Source organism: Phyllostomus hastatus, unplaced genomic scaffold (genome assembly GCF_019186645.2).
Source record: "Phyllostomus hastatus isolate PE091 unplaced genomic scaffold, TTU_PhHast_1.1 phas_contig_62, whole genome shotgun sequence".
In the NCBI taxonomy this organism is placed as follows: domain Eukaryota; kingdom Metazoa; phylum Chordata; class Mammalia; order Chiroptera; family Phyllostomidae; genus Phyllostomus; species Phyllostomus hastatus.
This window is the reverse complement of record NW_025333921.1, coordinates 13994160-14009784: the sequence shown is the minus strand read 5'-3', so window position 1 is coordinate 14009784 and position 15625 is coordinate 13994160. Positions and strand designations below refer to the sequence as shown.

General features: G+C 40.4%; 2 protein-coding genes across 3 annotated transcripts in view; one reads left to right on the top strand and one right to left on the bottom strand.

Moving 5' to 3' along the window:
* Positions 1-3531, top strand: part of NEMF (nuclear export mediator factor) — a 58252-nt gene extending 54721 nt beyond the window's left edge. For both annotated transcript variants that reach the window (XM_045848716.1, XM_045848715.1), the window contains exons 29-33: positions 1709-1741; positions 2722-2822; positions 2920-2963; positions 3047-3126; positions 3414-3531. In XM_045848716.1, coding sequence (XP_045704672.1) covers positions 1709-1741; positions 2722-2822; positions 2920-2963; positions 3047-3126; positions 3414-3491 — 336 coding nt within the window. In that variant the 3' untranslated portion in view covers positions 3492-3531. The remainder of the gene's footprint in view (positions 1-1708; positions 1742-2721; positions 2823-2919; positions 2964-3046; positions 3127-3413) is intronic.
* A 1310-nt stretch (positions 3532-4841) lies between these two features.
* On the bottom strand, positions 4842-15230 carry KLHDC2 (kelch domain containing 2). Its single transcript, XM_045848718.1, has 13 exons — positions 14772-15230; positions 12207-12286; positions 10970-11087; positions 9037-9152; positions 8668-8749; positions 8412-8495; positions 7656-7736; positions 7523-7581; positions 7026-7135; positions 6566-6638; positions 5459-5546; positions 5306-5358; positions 4842-5146 (listed from the first exon to the last, which is right to left on the bottom strand). Exons 1-13 carry the CDS (start codon positions 14922-14924, stop codon positions 5023-5025), a joined length of 1221 nt encoding a protein of 406 aa, XP_045704674.1. The 5' UTR covers positions 14925-15230; the 3' UTR covers positions 4842-5022.
* Between the last annotated feature and the right edge of the window lie 395 nt (positions 15231-15625).

Sequence of the window (15625 nt, the reverse complement as noted above, 5' to 3'; positions counted from 1 at the left end):
AGCCTTTCCATGAAATTTAGACTATTATAAGGCACTTGAACTTCATCTTTATTGACCATTCTAATGCCACCCTCATTATATGCTCCTGTATAAGGCAATGGGAGATTTGGAACCCTCTGGAGACTATTAGCTCCTTTTGGGGGATACCATAATTTGCCAATAATCTAATATGCTACCCAGGGGTATCTTTGGGCTGTGGGTAGGGGTCTATATAGTTTTTTCTTGTTTTCTTGAAAGACTCTTTGTATCTATGGGTAAAGAACAGGCGTGGGAAAGTCCGCCAATAATTCAACCTATTGTAACTGATTTATGAATTCTTTTATGGGAACAATTGGGGATAATTTCTTACTCAGGTTTATAAACACCTTATTTAAAACAATCTGGGCATAATTCAATAGTCTAGGGAGAACTAGTTGTCTCTTCAGAATTTCCCTCAAAAGCAATCATTGACTCTTTTTGAGCCTCTTTCTTCTCATGGCCTGTTCTTATGGGAATCAGGGTACAAAGTAAGACCATGATTAATATTAGCAAGGAAATTATTAAGAGCATTCCCCAGAAAAATTATCGCCCCCCTCTGTATGCCACCCTCTCTTCCAGGAAGGTGGATTCCTTGAATGCCCTCTTTCCACGTTCAGACCTTGTCAAAAAACATGGTTGGAAGAGGGCGTGGCAATTAACAATGGCTGGACTTTTTCCAGACATACCTTGTTGTACATCTTCTTGAGATTCTGAGCAAAGGACTTGTTTTTCAAATTTGTAAAATTTTTGATTCATCCTGTATTTTCACATATGGCTATTAAAGCTTTGGTTACCATTGTGTGCTCTGTTGTATGCAGGTTAATGCTCATGGGGATTCTAACTGTTCTGATGTTTTCTTTTTCCCTGCTGAACAGTGTTGTTGTTTAGTAATATTAAAGCTCAGTTCGGTTCCCAAATTTTACAGTGGTCTCATACTCATAATTCTGTAAGCCCTAGACTCACATGTATTCATTAAATGTGTTAATTTTGAATGTTCTTTCAGGGATAGGTTATATCCAGATAGGGTTTTTAATGTGAGCAAGCAAACAGAATTACCATTAACCTTATAATATGTGAAAATTTATCCCAAAACTGTTCAACGGAGACTAAAACATAAAAGTCTATTTACCAAAATTTTCCGTTTTCTTTTTCCCTGGCAAATGCATCAGGCCTATTTGTCATTTCAAGTTGTCTTTGTAACATTCCCCTCTTTAGTCTGTGCTCTATGGCGGTGATTTTTCACCCGGTGTGCCACAGGAATTTTTAAAACATGCAACACCTTACTATTTAGTCAGGGGCTTTGACCTCTTTTCCCTTAGATAGTCCCATAAATGACAGCAGCCAATACAATAGTAGCTGTCCTATACTGAACCAAAATTATACTTGTTTTTTTGTGAGATCAGCAAAAATTATGTTTTGGTGTGCCACAGAATCTTAGTAGTTTGTTCGCCATGAGATGGAAATGGTTGAAAATCGCTGGTCAAGTTTTTTTTTTAAACTGCAGAGAATAGTCCCTTTTCTCTCTGAATGGCATTGCATTCTGAAATAATCAGACACAACCTTGGAGACCTTATCCTATGGGTAAGATGTGACAGTCTTATTAAATCACTGTTTCTTTTTCATAGTGTTTAATTATATAGAATGTCAATTTAAGTTATAGCTGACTTTTAAAATTTTATGTTTGGAGCAGGAAGAGCAAGATCTGGATCAACAGGGACACGAGGTATGATTTCGGGTTGGGGCCCCTACCACAACATTCAGATGGCTCTTCAGCTCCCAGAACACATTTGCCACAACTCCTAACTAATTAAAACCAAAAGGCTAAGAAAAACTCTGGAGTCAGACTTTCTGGGTTTGAATCCAGCTTTGCTTCTGTGTGTCTGCTCCCTCATTTGAAGAATGGGGGTAATAATTGTCCCTACTAGGAGAGAGGCATTTTGAGAACCAAGGTAGTTTGAACTTAAGAAGTTTATGGCACATATAAACACTACTTTAGCACCAAGCATTTTGTCTCCAAATTTATTCATGTTGTTAAAAAATAAGGGCAGCCTTGTTGGCAGCCCCCCAAATGGGAAACTATAAGCCCTGGGAGTTGTCCTTAAGACAAGGTGAGAGAGAAGGCTATTCTAGACCAGAATTTCTCAACTGCAGCCCTATGAATATTTTGGGGTTGATAATTCCTTGTTATGTGGGTAGCTGTCCCATCCTTGGTCTCTACCTACTACTAGGTAGATGCCAGTAGCATTCTAAACCCTTTCCCTCTCCTCCCCACACACATTCCTCTCCCCCGTTTGTGACACCCAAAAAAACGTCGCCAGACATTGCCCAGTGTGGTCTGGGGGCAAAACTCCATGGTTGAGAGCCACAGGTCCAAAGTATCAGTCCCATTTCCATGCAATGAATTTAAATGTATTTGTGGTCATTATTGTGTTTCCTTTTAATACATAGGCATTTTCTGCAACAAGTTTTTTCTCCTTTTTCTTAAATGGATTACAAGTGCCTTTTTGAAAGTCATTCTCATTTCTCATTATGCTAGGCAAAAAAAAACACCATTGGTCTTAAACTTTGTGGAACTATAAAGCAGAACTGAAGACTTTATCAATCAGAAAAGGATAAAAATATGTTAAAATACTAATTTGATAGGTTTTAGAGTTTTACTTTTTAGAACTGATGTAAATTACTATTGTTTGTTTCCCTTTTTAGGAAAATCTCTTCGATTCTCTGACAGGGCAGCCACATCCTGAAGATGTGCTACTGTTTGCCATTCCTATATGTGCCCCTTACACCACCATGGCAAACTATAAGTAAGTCCTCATCAGTTTCCTCAAAGCAGCTGGCAGAGTAGTGATTTATGAATTGTTTTGCAACCTATTTAGTAACATATACAATTCTTTTTTAAAGATACAAAGTGAAACTTACTCCTGGAGTTCAGAAAAAGGGAAAAGGTATTTACATTTTTTTTTATGAACTACAATTTTAAACATTTCTTGACTGAAGAGAAGTACATTCTTCTATTTTATATTTACAGCTGCAAAAACAGCCTTGAATAGTTTCATGCATTCCAAAGAAGCAACAGCAAGAGAAAAAGACTTATTCCGTAGCGTAAAGGTAAAATATTTCTCTAGAACTTTCTGAAGATTCGTAGTACAACTAAAAATGTCAGCAGTTACTGGCTGTTTTTATTCTGATTTTATTTAGTAGATGCAAGCTGCAGCCACTGTTTTGGTAGAAAAGGCTGTCTTCCTAGAAGCAGTATAAAATAAGTAAAATCATTTCAGCTAATGATTTTAGAAATGCTTTTCTATTGATTGCAAAGGACATGTAACTGTTGTACAAAGAAATATGATTGACCACATAGAATGTGAAGACACTCAGCAGTTCTTTTTTTCCCTTAGGACACGGATTTATCAAGAAACATTCCTGGCAAAGTGAAAGTGTCTGCACCCAACCTTCTGAACGTAAAAAGGAAATAGCTGAGATAAAGCCAATTTTACAGCCTTCTGGACGAACGTTCAAAAACGAAAACACCATGTAACAAGACTTCTGCTTTTAAAAATGAACTAAATATTGCCTTGCTATATTCACCAAAAGGACTTACTGTTTTATTCCAGTTTTGTAGAGAGGAGAGACACCATCTATTGTAGGATTTCCTGAAGTATTGGGGGACAGTTAAATGCTAATTGTACACAGCTGTAGTTATTCTACATATTATTGGAGTTTGGGAAGTTAAATTCAGTATTCACTTCACATTGTAAAGTAACTGGTGAAGCGGCGCAGTCGCGTAGATTGTTCACTCAGCCGTCTACAGTATCTCATGTCCAATACATCTATCACAGGCCACTCCCAAGGGGTGTTTTCTTTGTTTTCTTTTCCTGGTGATGGTGGTTGGTTTAAACATTTTGGATTAAGTCTTGAAGACCCTAAACATTGAAGGAATTAGTTTTCTTCCATCTTATATTTGTCAAAAAGTACATTAGACCAGATGTAAAATACAAATAATTGCCATGACTCAGCTTAAGGAATAATATCTAGAAGTAATTGTTGATGATCATTTCTAGGCATTTATATACCCTCACTTTTCACCTTAATTTCTTTCTTGTAATTTCATTCAGTTCTGTACCATTTAATTTTCCACCTCTACTAGGAATCAGTAGCATGTTACGAAGTACCTTAACCTGTAATGTCAGAAGTGCACTTTTAGGCTTACCACGAAAGACTCCAGACCGAGCTTTCCTCTGTCTCATAAAAGAATGGAGAGTAAAGTCATACTTTATTTCCATTCTTCTATGAGCTACAAAACTGTTACTTTCTAAGTGATCAGATAACAACTGCCTACAGTCAACATGACCACTTCCCCCAGACCCTGTACCAAAGTGTTTAAGGTCAAAGTACTCAACTGCTGTTGGTCCTTCCTTTCTTTTACCACTTTCTCAGTCCTCTTATTGAGAATATTTTTCCACTTGAAAGCACTGTTTAAGGAAACTTTTTAATTATGTAATCTCATGTTGCAAATAGAACATGATAGATTATTCTTGCCATTTAAAAAAGTACCTTCAACTTGGGGGTGGTGAACACACACAACACAATGTACAGATGATGTGCACAGTGGAACTGTGCGCCTGAAACCTGTGTAATTTTGTTACCCGGTGTCACCCCAAAAGTTCAATTAAAAAGGAAAAAAACAACTTCACCATTTTAAGTGGTAAGGAAAATTAGTATAATGCTCCTACAGATACATATCCTGAAGTTACCAAAAAGGAACCATATCCTTAGAGTAAAAAGCCCAAGTATTAAATACCCTTTGCTCTAACAGAAGGCAGTTATTGGTGTTAAATACATTTATTTAGACACAAAAATAGGTTCTCTAGGCCATTCACATGCACATTAAAATCAAAAGGCTGCGAAACTACAACAATGCGTGTAACTTTACAAATGATGCCACTCTTTGATGTTTACAGAATTGCTGTCCATGCACAGTGGTCAGAGGCATTTAGCTGTGAGGCCTTAGGATCCAGAAGTGTTGTTACTACCAAACCTCTGATTCACACTGTGCAGTAAGTGTTTGGGAAGGCAGTTCCACGAGTTGGCTAACATTTCTTTAAAGCAAATGACTGCTTCTAAACTTAGCCTGAAAGTGAACAAGGAAAGAAAAAATAATTTCACATTACTGTTTAGAAGTACATTCACTTGAACTATTAAACCATTTTCTTTTAAGATTTTCACCAGAAAATATAACTGGTTAGTTGTATCGATGAAGGCTTGTTAGTGCCCTTAAAAAGTTACTTGCCTTACAAGAGATTTTGGCTGAACTGAAAATATTAGTACTTCATTACTGTGTGCCTGAAAAATAGATAAGAAGGACACGTTAAAAAGCAAGTACTTCACAAATAAATTTCAGCAATGTTATGAAGTGTCCTTTCACAGAAGGTCATATACTTACAGCTCTGTGATGCACAAGAAGATTATTAGCACACCCACCAAAAACAATCACTTCTCCTTCGTCACTGGCACAAGCTGTATGCCATAATCTACATTTAAAACAAGAGCTTGAGTTTGAAGTCACCCAAAACACCACAGAACAGAACTGATTTAGTAAAGACTAGAGCTCTGAGTTCAGACCAACATCAAGGTGAGAAGCAATTTTCTTAAGGAAAAGTAGTCAATGGTACAAAAATCAGTATCTGTTTTGATTCAATGGGTGTTAGCATTTTCTCTCTGGTCCAGTGAAGGGTTTGAACTGAACAAACTGTTCTCCAGGTCTTTGTTAGCGATAACAATCTTATGGGAGATCAGTGGTACACGGCCTCTCCTTCCTCTTTTCATGGGCTGGGCCAGTTGGCCTTACACAGAACATCTGAGAGATGCTGAATCTGCCCGAGTAAACAATGTATTTGAAGGCCTGGTAATTCAATGGAAAGAACATTTTGTCACATAAAGTCTTAGTGGCCGGACTGTACTTAGGTTAGAGGCTTAAGGAAAAATGCAGGCTGATACAGCTAAAGATGCTCTAAACACCTACTTTGACTACTATTTCCTTTTCAGTCTTTTTAACAGTTCTTTGAGATGAACAACAAATAACTCGAACAGTCTCTTTTTTGATGGTTTGACTTCTTACTCTTTGTTTTGCAGTGCTACCGAAAATCTAATTGAAACTTAACTGATTTTTGTCCATCTTCTTTAAGGTTTTGAAATTCTCTCCTTTCCAGTTCCTTTTTCTTTTTTTAATGACCAATTCAGGTGCAGTTCAATTTACTTCAGTAAAGAGCTTGATTATAAATGTTAATTATATTGGTAATTTGTTGATAAAGGGAAAAGTTAACAAATCAAAATCCAGCTGTATTTTTCACACAGAGATGATGGAAAAGAAAGCATCTGATACTAGGATAACATTCTTTTTCTTTCAAAAGGTGTATTAAACCTCAGTAAATGCTAGGGTATTTATTAGAATGATGGATATAATGCAGCCAAGACTTCCTCATTCTGTCTTGTACACCTCTAGGGACTTCATTACTTTAGTATAAGAATTACCTTTTTAAATAGTTCATACCTTGGTCTGTCAGTATAGGGATGATTAAACTGTATCCATTCATTTTTACTGATGCAGAAAATCCAGGCATCACCTGGTCAAAACAAAAAAATCTATGAAGTATGTTATTCTATCAATGTAACATTGATATTTAAAGGGCACAGCTTTAGCAAGAGAGGTAATAAATCAGATCGTGAGTAGATACAGAAAGTGTATTTCCTTTTTTTTCCCTCTGCATTTAATCAAGTAAACCCTTTGCATGTCACAGCCCTTTGGCAGGGCTGCTTGTGTCCCAGGCCCTTCCTTTACGGAGTGGACGCACATCACAGCGTGCAGACCGCGGGGGTACCTGACAGGATCAAAGTTAACAGCAAACCCTCCAACAAACCCTATAGCCCTGATACATCTAATAAAATAGACATTCATATATTATTATATATGAATGATGTACAGCGATTTCTTACATTTTTAAAGGACTTACTTAGTGGCTGTTTGTCAGTGGTAAATCCTCCAAAGAGAAAGAGATGGTCAGAAGAAACTGGTGTGAGTGAGTGCCAAGATCGGCCAACTGGGCACATGCCTTGTGGAATTCTGAAAATAATAGCTATGTTATAATACCAACATCTAAAAGCAGAGAAATGCTGAACTTTTCTTGAAAATTTATATGGAATTAAAGAAAAAGAGACTTGGAATTTAAAAAGGCTTTTTGGTATTAACTACATGCTTTATTTAGAATGGACTGTTTTCTTTGACGGTCAACTTTAGACCTTTTCAACAAACACTGAGCACACACTGTGTACAGGCACATAGTTAATGGGAACAGGAATTTAAAAAGGGTCTAATCATATTTGTTTAAATTTGCAGTTACAGATAATTGAAGCAAGTACATTATATACTAATAATAGAGAATAAGGAAAAAAGCCATTGAAAATTTTTTGGAAGACTTTTCTAAAGAATTGTATCTAACGTGATACCTACAATTCAATCCACTCCCATGCATCCAGATCAAGGTAGTGAAGATCATTCATTCTAGCATCCTAAAAAAGGATAATTATGTAGTCACCATTTTGAATAACTCAAAGGCATCCACTGAAACAGTTTACAAACTCACTCGGTATCTGCCTCCAAACACAAAGCCTTTGTTTCCAACAGTAGCACAGGCATGGGCAGCGCGAGGCGAAGGTGCTGTACCCTGTTAAAGTCAGGTGAGCAGTTTAATAAATAAATGAACTTTTGATAAATGCCAGAAAGTCTTCACACCTCAGTGTATGAAAATACTCCTGTAATGTGCTAAGTACTTTGATGTATTAGTTCACGTAGTCCTCATATGTGCTATGGTTACAATGGTCATTGGCTAACAATACCTGAGTGGAAAACCACTTTCCAGTAAGAATATACAAGCCACTTGAGCTTTTAAGCTAAACTGCAGCCTTGTAGTCAATAGCAGTACTAAAGGCTGACTACCACAACTAGAAATTTTAATTTTGTATTGTTGAGGTGTATTTCTGAATGGTCTAGTAAATAAATAGAATGCTTACTTTATTTTTTATTTTAAAACAAAAGCTAGCATATTATGACATCTGTATCAGAGGAGGAAGAAACATATTTGAGTAACTTAAATTCCAGTATAGTGCTAGGTCATTTATTTGATTACAAACAATACCACTCAACATTAATTAGATAATAGATGCTGGTTTGGTCTATACATTCATTAAACTTCTCTGAGTTGTGGAGTCCCTGGAAAATATGAAAGGTCTGGCTCTTCTCCAGAAAACAGAAAGAATGAACCATCAATCTTACACCACCTCCCAACTTCCCTCCTCTGAGCAGGCCTGCTTTAGGGATCCATTACTCTTCAGGAACTCACAGTAGTTATAGGCTGGCTCCAGATAAATGTTTCAGTGTCTAAAATGTGTACATGATCATTCCATCCTCTTGGATGACTTGAATTCTACAGAAAGTAGAAAGAATCTTGCTGAGTTATTTTACAATTACTTTACAAATAACATTTACAAAATTAAATAGCCTTCATCTGATTTATTAAGCAAAATGAACAAAACTACCAAACAAAATGTATTATTTCAACATACTAAGGCCATATGCAAATATGAAACTTCACTTACCCAAAAAGATGTTTCATCAAATTCAAAAGTTCCCAATACTTTATCTTCAGGTAAATATCCATACCCTCCAAAAAAGATTAACCTATTTTATTTTAAAAAGAAAGGCAAAAATTCAAATATCCATAGGTTAAGACACAAGAGATTTTTCTACTCACTATATTATGTGAGTTGAAAAGGCACGTGATTATACAAAAATACTCAAATAGTGATGGCTAATATGTCTCAGGTGCCACGTTAAGTGCTCTGATGTATTAATACACTAATCCTCCTGTGCACTACTGTTACAACAGTTTAGTTATCAGCTAAGGATACTCGAATGGCAAACCACTTTCCACGTAAAAACCCAAACCTGTAGTGCTGCTAACTCACTTGTTTTTATATACCCAGACACCAAGTTTGTCCTTTGACGACGGAGGCATTCCTTGGCAATCAATTCTTTCCCACTGTAATACTCTGTCTGTAGACCTTAAATCCAGCATGTAGAACTGTCAGAAGCAATGAGTTCAGTTAGATTTGGTTATGTGAAAGAAATTCCAACCTTGGCATTTCATTTTGCTCTGATTTATAATAAGAATGTCATCTAATTCAGTACTGCTCAAAGTGTGACTACAGACTGGCTGCAAAACTGTTAACTGAGTCTAAATAAGGAACTTGTGCCAGAATATAAATTACTTAAGTCACTAAGCATCCCATTTAGTTCAGCTAACTTTTTTTCCATAGCCACATTTTTTGGTGAAGCAATAGATAGGCACTGGCTTACATTCTGTGCCCTTAGGCACTTAGAGCTGTCCTGATCTAATTTGTGGGTATCAGGATAGTATTACCAAAAAATCAGACTCAGCAATTTCACCTCCAAGTTCAATTTAACAAACATGTCTTAAGTGCCTACTTAACTCTAGGAGCTAAGGACAAATCTTAAAATACTAAGTATCAGTCTGTCATCTTGAAGGGTTCATTCACATCCTGGTGCTTGAATAAATGTGACCATTCCTAAACTTCCTTGTGATCAAACTTCATATGCTCAACCCCAGCCACGTGAATACTAGTGACTACCATTTCTCTGACCACCCTGAAAGCTGCAGCTTCTCTCCCAAGCTTCCCCATGTTGTGTCAAAATTATTTTTTCCCCCTTAGCCCTGACAAATATTGATACATGGCTCAACTACAGCCTACTGCAGTGCCTCGACAAATCTTTTAGGCACAGAACCCTTTCTTCACACAAAATCTTTAAGTAAAAGCCTAACATAAAAGGAAAAATGGAGCTACGCTTGTTAAAATGGTGGTGGAAGGGTCTGGAGCCACCCAGCACCACCATGAGCCTCCCACAGGGGCCCTAGCGTTCCTAGGAGCCCAGTTTAAACCGCCTCAGCCATGGGCTCTACCTCTACTCGACCACCTGGCATTTCCATGAGCACACCTGGCTCGCGTGCACCTCTGCATCTCAGTACCTGTAGCTTGGCTATCCCTTCCAGTTGTATTCATTTCAAGCCTCACCTCTTGGGTGAAAACTTGACTTTTTCTGTTCCTCCATTTAACTAAACATGATGTCAAGGATTCTTTTTCAGATTCAGAAATACTTACTGAGCTGTTACTATGAGCCAGGCTCTGTGTATGTGCACTACATGCTACTGAGGTCGTTTGCTGATTATGTGTGTCCCTCTAGAATGTCAGCTCCAAGAGGCAGACTACATATCAATCGTCTGTCTCCCAGGTCTCCTGAGTGCTCAGCAAATAAGGTGGCCACTAAGTTGCCAAATAAATGAATTTATAAGAGTTTACCTATATCATGTGTACCTTTCTGACTTCACCTCTCTCTTACTGGCCTGAGAGAACAACTCGTATCTTTTTCCTATTTTGGGAAAAACATGAACAAAATCTGAACAACAGCATCTCACGGTGCCAGACCAAAGGAACACTAGTGTATGAAACGTTGCCCGTGTTGACTGACGCTCACAGCTTCTGCAGGGCGGCCTGTTCGTTCTCACCCTACCGCCCACAATCACCTCACGCTCACCTAACTCACTGTCACTCACCTAACACTCCAGGTTTCTAAAAGAACAAGGAGCTGCAAAGAACACAGAAACAACCTTGGAAGTTACTGCACATAGGTTACCAACCAAAGGTGATTTTATAAAAGGCCTAGGTAAATACAGACTGGAAGACTAAAATGCACATTCATACCACAATCAAGTAAACACATTTTTTAACTGGGACAGGAATAACTATGGGTTAACATTAAAAGTCTGAAGTTGTGTGAAAAAGAATAAAGCTGCCTTGAACTGGAATCCTTAAGAACACTAACCTTATTTGTATTGCCTCTTGAATGGTGTCCTCCAAATAGGTACAGCACCCTGTCTACACACACAGCACAGCTTCCTGACATTGAAGGAGGAACATCACCTTCAGTGTTAATTTTTCTCCTGAGGGGAGAAAAGCAATGTAAATAAGCCTCTCAAAAAGGAACTGCAAAAATATTTTATTTTTCATTTATTCCCACAATAAAAGATAAAAAGGAACAGGCTGACTTGATCGTGTCTGGGGTCTCATCGGGCTCTAAAATAAATTCAAAGAAGGAGTTTGTCCCTCCCCGTTCCACAGGTTGCGCTGGCTGGCCTTGCACGGAGGCAGAATGTGAGAGCTGAAAAGCCTCCAGCTCACATTATTCTGAGAGCATAACATTTTATGTTTTTTCAGACTGAACTGCTTTTCATTCATATGTCCAAAAGTTGTTTTTGTTTTTGAAGTTGAGTAAACTTCACCAATTTTAATAGGTCATTCAAGGTGTGCTCACAATATCATTTTATATTAAGGTTTTAAGTTTTAGTAGGCTTTTTAAAAAGTATAGAGCTGATTCTCTTTTTTAAAAAGATGAATTCTGTATTCAGAATTCTGAAGAATTCTGTAAAGAATTAGAATTCTGTATTAAAGGAATACTATTATAAATTTCCAATTTTCCAGAAAAAAGGATGGGTAAACAGCTCAGAAAACACTGATTAGCTATATACAGAAATAATCCTATCTTTAGTTTAACTCAAATCAAGTGAGAGTACTATTCCAGTTCTGAGATCTAGAATAAGTGTAGTATTTGTATAGCACTAAGTTCTCACAATACAAACCCTGAGGGAAGACTACTTTAGAAAGCCTCAAACATGGTTACCTAGCCTTCTGAGAGTCAAATTAATTCTGCCAAGAACAGACTCCTGAGTACCATGTTAAGAGACTAGCAAAAGATCATTTCAGAATAGCACCAGCTTGAATGGAAGGTAAATTTAAGCTAGTTTTGTTTTTTAAACACTATTTTAAAGAAACTTTCATAGAAAATTTAATGTTAAAGCTCATTAAAATAGAATACTACCTTTATTTCTAATAGATACAATCTATAACTTTTCTCATTCAAGATACCATGTAACAAAAGATGCAACATCTTAAAAAATACGTATGTGATGCTTCTGAAGAGATGCTTCTTGGCCAAACCAGCAGAATTGTTTTCTTTTTGTTTGCAACATTATTTGAATGTTTCCCCTTATAAATCAAGTTACCATCTTCCAGTCTCCATGTTGTATATCCACAGTTCTTCTCTAGGCAGATAGAAGTCATATAATCCTCTGACTTGGTTACTCTATAAGAACCAAAAAGAAAATTGCAAATATAAAAAAATAGTTGGTATTCTAAAGAGGCACTACTGTATTTTTTCACATCCATCTTATTTGAGATGCTGAGAGATATGTAAAATAGGTCCAATAAGTCCATCAAATGCACAGTCCTCCCCACCCCATGCCACAAACTCTTGGTAATGCTTACTATAGACAACTTTTATTTCAAATTTTTCATAGCACAGTTGCAATGCTGCAGAAAGTTAAGAGACCACCGGGAAATCTCCAAGGCCACTTGTTCCTGAACAGACCATGCACCAAATGTCAGTTGCATGACTTTAGGAGAGATTACCTGTGCCATGGTGAACAGACCAAAAAAAGGTCTACCCTTTAATTCCTCACTCACTCTGACACGTGAGGTACGGTTTTTCTAGACATCCTTTCCTTTGACTCACCCATTCTCTACCAAGATGCAGAGAGGGTAGCACTGCAAATATGAAAATATATAAGCCCTTTTACAAAATTGTAAGTTCCTTGTTCTGCTCCATTTCCCTTCAGGTAATAATTCTTAGACCAAATGTACCATATACTAGAACTAGCCTATAGCTACCCATGGATTGCTTTGTTTAACCCTCACAATGATCCTCAGAAGTAGTTGGGATTTCAAAAAAATGGGCTTTTTAGAGAGGTAAGCAATTTGCCAGGTTACTTAGCAAGTAATGGTAGAACCAGGATTTCAGCCTCCTTTCCCTGAATTTGTAGCTTCAACTGCTGCTCAACCTCTCTGATCTTTGAACCTTTCTGGCCACTTCTGAACAGTGTCAGCATGCAGTAAACAACTGCAGTTCTCTGGAGAATGGGTATCAGTCTAACAAGCTTAAATATCATACAGGAATAGAGCACCTGGCCATGTAAACGTTTCACTTTCCACTCCACCACTTTTGAAGGGAAAGGCTAGAATATAGCAGGCTAAACCCGAGAAGATCAGCCTGGCCTAGGGAGCACAACTGACCGCTGTATATGAAACTAAGGTTCACTGCCTTCAAAACAATCTCCAAGGGCTTCCTGTGCCTATTCTCAGGGTTCTAACAAAATTGTGCATGGTGTGTCTTTGAACCACCCACTCAACATCCAGGCCTTCAAAAACACCATCAGAAATCTTCCATTCTGACCACCCTCCCTCTCCCCATGCCCAAAGAAACATCCCATTCCCTCAGTGCTGCTGACTTTTACGAACAGAATTTTGAATAAAGTAGTTTAGACTGAAGTATGATTGACCAACAGGATTACTTTTCTCCTTGTGAATTATTTACATTTCTGTAAGGATCACCACATACATACCCTCTTCCTCTTAACAAATACCCTCTAAACACCTATTCATTGGAGGCTAGGAAAATACAAATGATTAGCAAAAAAAAAAAAAAAATTGTGGTTCAACTACATGAAGTCATCAGGACAGCTAAGGCACTTTGTCCCATCTGTCTTCTGAGAGTCATCTCAGAAGTGTTCAATGACAGCTCAATGGGACCATGAGCTGAAACTTAATGCCAGAGTCACAAAGCAAGTCATCAACGACACAGGTGCAGTGGACTAGATTGCAAGCAAATATTGGAGGGAGGGGATTATTTTTAGGAGGGAAAGGGACTATAAAGAATATTTTTGGTAGAAATTGATTGGAGCCAACTGAACAAATGAAATAAGATGATTCTAGAATGTGGAGTGTTATTAGGAAGTTCTAAAAAGCAAAAGAGCTGGAGAACTAGTGGGCAGGGGTCAGACAGCAGACAGTTGGGGGAGAGCCCCATTCAGGGGGCGGGCAGAAATGCAGCCGGGTCTGCAATGGTTAAGTAATCACATCATCATTAGGGGCCAAGGAGCTGCTGATGTTCTGGTACTGGTGGAGCTTTTCCATTAACTTTAGTAATATGGGTGTCTTCTGAAAATTTTAAGCCCTTTCTCAGGTGAAACCAAAAGGACAACAGCCTTAAAATATTCGAACACGGGGTGACGGTCATCTGCACAAGGTGCAGCTGGCCTCCGGAACGGGCGGGAAGGTTGCCCGTGGCCAGCGGCACCCGTGGGCCAATGGCCTCGGCTCACAGGTAGACCCAACAGAGAGTAAGAGTGACATCACACACCGTCACCTCATACGCACACCCCCAACTTTTTAAATAAAAACACGGCTAGTTGTCAGGCACTCCCAACGTGCCCTCCTCCCCAAGAGATCGCTCCGAGGTCACAGAGCATTCGGGGCTCCTGGAGCAGCAGGGCTGGGGGGCTGCGGGGAGCGGGCAGAGCACCCCGTGAGAGCAGGGCGTGGGATGACAACAGCCCGGGGCCTTGGGCGGGTCCGGGGACCGGTGAGAAGATTCCCACGCTCAAAAAAAATAACGACGCGCAGAATCGGGACGTGGGGGCGCGGGGGGCGGCCAACCTGGCCCGCCTGCCCGATCCGCCACCAGAACCCAGGTGACACCCTGCGACGCCCGCCAGCCCGGGACACCCGCTGACCTTGTAGCCGCCCCAGACGAACATGTGGCGCCCGTCGCTGACCGCTACGTGGCCGCTGCGCTCGGCGGGGCAGGCGAGCTCCATGGACTCGTAGCTGTCGTAGGCTGGCCCCGGCAGGTCGTCCGCCCGCAGGTCCTCGTTCCCATCAGCCATCTTGAGGCTGCACTTCTGTCCACCGACAATCCCCACAGCCGGCGTGAGGAGGGAAGAGACAAAGGGAAAGGGAGAAGAAACGAACGTCTGCGAAAGGGACTGGGTGAGGCCACTCCCTCGCCGCGGGCGCGTGCACCCGCCCAGCCCCCTCGGGGACGCCCCCTGCCGCAGGGCGGTGCTGTCCGGGTAGACGGCGGGGAGGCTAGGGCTGGGGCCACCGAGGGGCCGCTCAGGGCAGGCTCTAGCTGTTGCCGGTCCGCCCCGCCCCCAGCCGCCTCACGCCACCGCCTGCTAGTGTTTACGCCGCGTCCCCAGACCCGCCTTTTCTGCCGGCGCCGCCTGCTGGGCTCCGGAAGCTCAGCCGGCGTTCCGCGCCCGTCCTCCCGTCGCCGCTCTCGCGCTCCCGCCCCCCCCGCCCCGGCCCAGCTCTGAATCCAGGACGGCGAGTTCTGCGTGCAGCAGATCCTCCGAGCCCTGCAGGCTCTGCCAAATACGCTGGGTAGTAGCCAGAGCGGTGCTGAAACGGCCCGGCTGGGGGGTCCTATTCTCAATGCCCAGGTTTCTTGCGGGTGTGGGGACACCTCTGTGCCCTGGGATCGGGAGCCCTCGGGGGTGGGCAGGCTCCCGACGCGCAGCCCCCACCCGACTCAGCTCTTCTGGTTCAGCCGAGATCTTGAGTTAGTGCGCCCGACACCCATACC